The 7,426-nt window shown below is 35.3% G+C and overlaps 2 protein-coding genes across 2 annotated transcripts in view; one reads left to right on the forward strand and one right to left on the reverse strand.

The window, feature by feature from the left end:
• The window catches only part of LOC138695917 (GMP reductase 1-like), a 38,776-nt gene extending 34,899 nt beyond the window's left edge, over nucleotides 1-3,877 (forward strand). The window contains exon 7 of the mRNA XM_069820280.1: nucleotides 600-3,877. The gene's annotated coding sequence lies outside the window, so the exon portion shown is untranslated. The remainder of the gene's footprint in view (nucleotides 1-599) is intronic.
• A 1,076-nt stretch (nucleotides 3,878-4,953) lies between these two features.
• Nucleotides 4,954-6,847, reverse strand: LOC138695918 (uncharacterized). The gene is made up of 3 exons (XM_069820281.1): nucleotides 6,826-6,847; nucleotides 6,280-6,493; nucleotides 4,954-6,196 (listed from the first exon to the last, which is right to left on the reverse strand). Exons 1-3 carry the CDS (start codon nucleotides 6,842-6,844, stop codon nucleotides 6,004-6,006), a joined length of 426 nt encoding a protein of 141 aa, XP_069676382.1. The 5' UTR covers nucleotides 6,845-6,847; the 3' UTR covers nucleotides 4,954-6,003.
• Nucleotides 6,848-7,426: the final 579 nt, after the last annotated feature.

The following is a 7,426-nucleotide window of genomic DNA, read 5'->3' on the forward strand; positions in this document are numbered from 1 at the left end:
TCACATAATGTGGGGTAAAATAAAAATGTAGAAAACAATAGCGAGTTTTGTTAACATGGTATGTCAATATTATACATATAGTATGCGCCAAAACAAACATTACTAAAAATATCGCTCATCTGCTGTCCACAGCGAATAGGGATTATATAGAATGGACACTGAGCGAATTTTCCTGTGTTTCTCTGTGCGCCGGCATTTAGTTCCACTTTCAAGCGCTAGAGGTTAGTGTAATCGAGCATACTCTAAGATAATAATTGAGTATAGAGTTGAGACACAGGATCCAAACATCGCCTACCTTATTGCATAATCCAGTAATGCTTTGTTTGAAATAAATTCAAGTTAACAGCTTTTCCTTATTTCTCAGTGACAAACTAGTTGTTGGGGTCAACGTCTCAACTCTCATTATAAAGGAACTCTAGAGTCTAGACATTACAGTTAATGTCGGATTTATTATTTTATGGATCCAATTTATTTTGAGTACATAACGTACCTAGATGTATTAAATGTGTTATATTTCTGCTGTGTCGACTGCTAGCTGATGTGATGTCAGCGCCAACTCTAGGGAGAAAGCAGAATCTCATGCTCTAGGTGGCTTGAAGGCAGTGGCGGCTGATTGACTGAGGCAAGTGAGGCCGGACCTCAGTCACTTGGCTTAACAGAAATCAAATTTTGTGTTTTTATATAATGTATTAGTTATTTGAATGAAGAATCGCTGTAGAAGCATTTTAAAACTTTGTGATGTATATAGACCTGTTTTGCAGTAAAATGTACTCCTGAGGCCAGAATCGCTCGTGCAGGTTTGGCTTGTGATGTATATAGACCTGTTTTGCAGTAAAATTTGTTCCTGAGACCTGAATCGTTCGTGCCGGGTCTGTCTTTTGAATTTCCTGTATTTTCGCGGGGTTTGAGCTTGCGCTTAAAACGTTGTAGCCGAGGCACAATTCGTCTGGCCTCGTGGCCTGGTCAGGTTTCACTCCTCACATCCATGGGCCGGCCTCAAGGGTAGAGTGGGGTGGGAATAGCAATGGTGACTTGTTTTCCTAAATAGGTCATAAATAACACAAATTCCAGCTCTTTGGCAGGCAGAGACCCACACTATTCCCTCCCCTTATGTCTCAGTTTATGACTTAAGCGAGGGTGTTGTACTATTGTAATTCGTAGTACAGTAGTGAATCTGGGCCAATGTTGTTATGTATTTCGGGAAAATATAAACAGAAACAAATGCGAGAAATAATGCTGGTGTAGTTAATTCATTGTTAAAGTGTCCTTTTTTCAAGAAGAATTAATATTGAAAGAAAGGAAGTTTTAAATAAAGAGAGAGTCTACCGAGATACCTACGACATCGCTGACAGTTTTATGACAGATAATCTTAAAACGCGAGTTTCTATTGCATCCTGGTATGGGCAACATAATTGGTAAAGTGTTAATGTGGTGTAAAATAAACTTCTCTGTTGGCCTTGATCGTTGCTGTCAAGGGAAAAAAATAAAAAGAACAGAAAGGAGGGGATTTTCAACACATAATGTGGGTTACTTCATCACACTGAAACAATCACTGAAACTCACAGCATAACAGCTTATTTGGTGAGTGACATTATTTTTCATCAATAGTAGGCTAATAATAATAGACTAATAATAATAATACTAATATTAATAATAATACAGTAATCATGATATTAATAATATAACAACAATAATAATTAATATCATAAATAAACATTTTCTATCGGAGGCACTTAAACTAGTTGCATCTGGCCTCACCGAGGATTTCGATCACCGGCCGCTGCTGCTTGAAGGTCATTGAAATCAGTCCGACTACATCAAAGGTACCGACGCGAAGTGTCCATACTTAATTACCTATACGCTGCTGTTCAGGTTTCCTTAGCATCCAAGTATTTATTTATTTTATATGATAGCTTGACTTATTGTATATTCAGTGTTTGGGTTAGTGCTACCATTATGGTCATCACAACAGAGGAGAAGGTGATTATCGTCGAACATTATTTCCAGTCATACAGAGTACTGAAATTACAAACATACTCTGAAAATCAAGATGTCATTATAACATGCAAGGTGACACTAGACTGATTCCTTACAATGGAACTTCCCGATGACAGCTAACATTGTTGTGTTATTTGGTGCCACATTGTTAAATCGCTCCTGGTACTGTTCATTAACATGGCGCAAGCTCAGTCTGTTCTGACATCCCATTCCGTATGACTGGAAAAAACGCTCGACGATAAACACCTCCTGTGTTGTGAGAACCATAATTGCAGCATTAACCCCAACATTGAATACTTGAATACACAATATGAAGCTATCATCTATACTAATAATAAATCTGTAGCCGAAATTTTTCTGGTAATTTTCGATTTTCCAAAAATAATTGGTCCTAACATATATAATTAACCACCCTGAAACCGAAAATCGCATTTTTGAAATTTTTGTTTGTATGTCTGTCTGTATGTTTGTTACCTTTTTACGCGATAATGGCTGAACCGATTTATATGAAAATTGGAATATAAATTAAGTTCGTTGTAACTTAGATTTTAGGCTATATGGCATTCAAAATACTTCATTTAAAAGGGGGGTTATAAGGGGGCCTCAATTAAATAAATCGAAATATCTCGCTTATTATTGATTTTTGTGAAAAATGTTACATAACAAAAGTTTATTTAAAAATGATTTCCGATAAGTTTTATTCTTTACTGATATGTAATGAGATAAATGAGTTTTAAAATTAAAATAACTGCCATCTAAGACGGTGCAATGAATTAAGGACAAATGACTTCGTCTATAAGGGGCCTTATCAACAATCGAAAGCTATTAAACATAGCCTACAGAGAATGTTTCTTTGTTTGTATGAAGTAATATCAGAAGCTAAATTAACCGATTTGTATAATTAATTATTATTTCACCATTGGAAAGTGTAGTTTCTCTAGATGGATATAATGCTATAATGTTATTACAGTAACGTCTGAGTAAATCGAGGACAGGTAAGATTAAAATAGCTTCTTATGCACAGAAAATGTGATAGGTTATTTTGTACATTCGTTTTCTGTATTTCTTAAAATAATATTTATGTACACTCATTTTAATCTCAGAGAATTAACGAACAACGAGAGTGTATTGATTTAGTATGCAGTAATAGTACGTTAGCTTAGCAATCCATTATTTTATATTCAAATTTTAACTATGCTTAATTGAATCGTGTTAGAATACATAAAATATATATGCAATAAATGCAATACAAAAAAAATTGGGTAATGAGCGAAGCAGATTATCTTGCGCTGTTGTAAAAGTTGTTCCCTGGATCAAACGTCCTATTTTAATTATATAATTACTTTATATTTATTTCTAACAGGTGCAGCGGAGCGCACGGGTACGGCTAGTATAAAATAAATAAATACTTGGTTGCTAGGAAAACATGGACAGCAGATATGGGCAATAATTTCAGTATTTTTTGTTTTGGCACGCACTGTACTTACATATGGTGATACATTGGAAAACTTTCAACTGCGCCAGAAGATTAATCTATAATCATGGAAGTCTGGAAATAAATGAAAACAGCAACAACAAAAAACAATAAACACAAAATCGGCTGTAACTCAGAAACGAAGACAAAGTCGGACATAATGTATATATGATACAATTTTGTTGTTTTTCAGTATGGAATCTATTCTCGAAAGTGTGCCCTACATATTAAATAATTGCAGTTTAAATACATCATTATCACTCATGCCAGGAAAAACTTCATACGATCAGTGGAAGTTAATGTTACAGTTTTGAATTATCTAATGTATGATAACTGACTGATTATCAAATATTATACATCCATGCCATTTACATATACATGCACAATAAAAATTATGTGAACATCTTTGGTATTAGTCTGTTGGTTACATTATGTCTTTCTTGCAATCCTTCTTTGTGCGTACTTGCCATTTAGTTTTATGGAACTCCTTTATGTATGCTTGTCATGTTCAGAATGAATAACGTCAGAGTCTCACTGAAGTGGAGGCGTGACAGTTTTCATATTCATATACGTAATGTTTATTGCTGTGCAAAAATAACACTATTACAATAACCAAGATAAGCTAAGCACTTACCTGAGATTGGAGCTAGGTTTTAATGCATGATGCTACTTCTCATATCAGCATGAAGTAAATGTAATACATGCGAGGGATGAGTTGAGAATTATATGATCAGTGGAAAAAGTGGCTGTTTATAGTTTATGTACTAAATCAAATTACAAATTTTGTCCATTTAGGAATTACTTTTTTCTTAATATATTTCTGACATTGATGTAAAATTTAAAAAAATGTTATTGTTGTTTTCTAATGCCAGGCGTTTGACAATAAAGTCATTTGATCTCTTGCACTCCAATATTTTTCAAAGATATTATCATGGCCAGCCACTGAAGCATAGATTTTGAGGTGTTCCGAATCCACTTCAGGAGTGAAAATGGCAAGTTGTAGCCGATTTAAGTGAACACCATATTTTAAAGATTTGGTGGCTACTTCATTCACACACAACCCCCAGAATGTCTGGTCGACGGATCCATTGGACCTAGCTGGGAGATCTTGTTGATCACCAGCTTTCCCTCCTTAAGCCACTGGAGGACGATTTTAGTGCCATAGCAGGTCAGCACTAGGAACAGAAAAGTAGAAAGAGGAGGAAGGAAAGGGAAATGAACCCCTAGGCCTCGAATGCTCTAATGCCGTCGGGGTCGAAGAAAGTAAGAGTTCAGTCAGAGGACTGGATAGGAAAGGGTAAAGAGGGAATTAGATATTGAATAGAGGAAAATTATACCAAATTTAGTCAATAACTCATCAAGCTGACCAGTGCTAATGGATGAGTAGCCCCTTCCTTTAGTTCAGCTTGTAAAATTATGCTTACTAACAGCTGCACCACGGGAAGGTAGGGATGGGACATTGGGTATTTGTCCAGGTTGGTTCCATAACCTCTTCAGTCCCGAGACAAGTTTACAATTATAAAAGTGTTTAAATATCATTTATTGGGTTTTTGGTGATACAAATACAAACTTTTACCAGTCAGAATTTTTGTCACGATCTCTGATCTTGTTTTATGCTAGGTATCATATATGATACCTCAGGATTTTATGAGGACTTTTTGATTGACTACAGGACTTTATTTTGAATCCATTTAGTTTTATTTATTTTACAAAAATGCATACAAATTGCTTACAAATACTGAAAAAAATGTAGAATACATTATTGCAGATTTTCATACAATTGAACATTTATATATATATTTATAACATAATTAATTTTATATAAAATAAACAAAATATATGTGTGTTACAAAAAACAATATAGTCAAATTCTCAATATTCATGATGATATAAATTTATCAGTACTCCAAAAAACAGTTTAGTATATATATGCATAAGTGGTTGCATGTCCCATACATACAAAAAACGAAATGTTAGAAATCATTTTTTATGAAATTCCAAGAAACAGTTCTGTTCTGTCGTAAAACACAAAAACATTTTGCATTCTGTGCATCTGACATATGTCAAAGACTTACAACCAGGAGCTCTGCATTTCGACCTATTTGTTTGCTCTTTATTCATCATCTGTGGTAAATGTAAGGCCTGGTCCAATCTAGCAGCCCTGGGTGGTAAAGCTTTTGGTGTTCTAGGACGCTTCCTTCGGGAAGATCCATCACTGTCTTCTTCATCCTCCTTTTCCTCCTCATCTTCCTGTTCGTCTAATTCATCATGAATGGCAACGTTCTTTCCATCAAAGTATATCAGTTTTTCTGCCACCTCAAAACGAAATAGGAAATAGGACAAAATATCATTTTTCGCCCAACCAGATTCCATAGCAGCCTGCCTGTATTCAAGCCAGGCTGCTGCAATAGCAAAATCAAAGAAATGATTAATGACACGAATTGTCCATTTTTTTGTCCTCCCTCTCATGGCATACTTTCCCAGCACCCTATCCAAGAGATCAACTCCCCCCATGTATGAATTGTACATCTTCACTGTCGCAGGGCGAGGTATTTGGATGTAAGCCTTATACTTTTTTGACCAGCGCTTACAGTCTTCCACTTCCACTGCGCCATTTCATCAAAAAATGAAGGTCGCAGGTACTTACTGAAGTACTCGAAAGGATCCTTTACTTCTGATAGTTCAGGAGATGAAACATTATCAAAAGTCAATGGCGACTGGAATCTAAAAAAAGAATATAATACTTATTTTCATTTCCCCCTATTTGTAGCTGTATATAAGTTTAGTCACAATTTCTAACAACTTACACATTTTTGTGGCTCCAAATAACGACCCTTCGTTGTATCTCCACAAGAGTTAGCGACTCATCTTCGGAATCAGATGAAATTTCAACGATCACAGGAGTTGGACGTCTAGGAACTATGATATCTTCATCATTGTCTTCTTCGTCCTCAATCTCAAAGTCAGAATCATTGGGATTGATGTTGTTGACAAGTTCAGTTATTTCGTTGTTAGTCAAGGCTAAAATAAATCAAATATAACCTCACATTCTCATGATGATATAGAGCACATTGTGAAGATTACTATATTCTAAAGAATGATATTTTGAATTAAACAAGCATGGAATAGCAGATATCACGCATATCTACTACACAAAACTATAGTAATGGGATTTATAAAAAGTCATGCTAGTGACCGAAGGTATCACCGATGATACCTCATAAAAAACAGTGTTGTACGCCTATCTGAAAAGACTAACAATGTTTCTATTATTATTAGGTGAATTGTTAATGTGTAAGAATGTATCAACAAATAAAGTTCTTTCATTTAACATGTAACAAATCAACAATTACCTTTGCTTTTCTCCGCCATGCTGCTGACTAGACGAAATGATAAATTCAATCAGCTGGTGACATCTAGTGGCAAGAAAATTAAACAAAAACAAATGATAGGCAGAGAGCGCAGATGGTATAGAATATGATACCTCAGGTCACGGATCTATATACGCGCATAACGAATGACATATGAATAAAGAGCTGAGGTATCATATATGATACCTAAGGACAGAGGAGGTTAAAGCCTTCAATGGGAAGGATTAATGGTTCTCCCCCCCTGTATCCGACAGATACCCTTTTGCAGCCAATGTAATAAAATAAATTGAATTATGGGGAAACAAAAGCAATCATAGCACTAGAACAACTTTTGCTTAGGCCTAAAGTCTTCTAAAAATCAGTAATTCTGGTTGACTCACAAGTAGCAATCCAATCCATTACTTCAAATACCCAGCCTACATCCAAAACTATAAAAGAAGCAAGGGAAATACTAAAACTCCTCAATAGACAAAGAAAATCAATAACCTTTCAATGGATCCTGTCACATGTTGACATTTCTGGGAATGAAACTGCAGACCTACTAATAAGAAGGGAGCGACGCTTAATCCTACTTCAACTTCGC

This window comes from Periplaneta americana, chromosome 3, assembly GCF_040183065.1.
Source record: "Periplaneta americana isolate PAMFEO1 chromosome 3, P.americana_PAMFEO1_priV1, whole genome shotgun sequence".
Taxonomy (NCBI): domain Eukaryota; kingdom Metazoa; phylum Arthropoda; class Insecta; order Blattodea; family Blattidae; genus Periplaneta; species Periplaneta americana.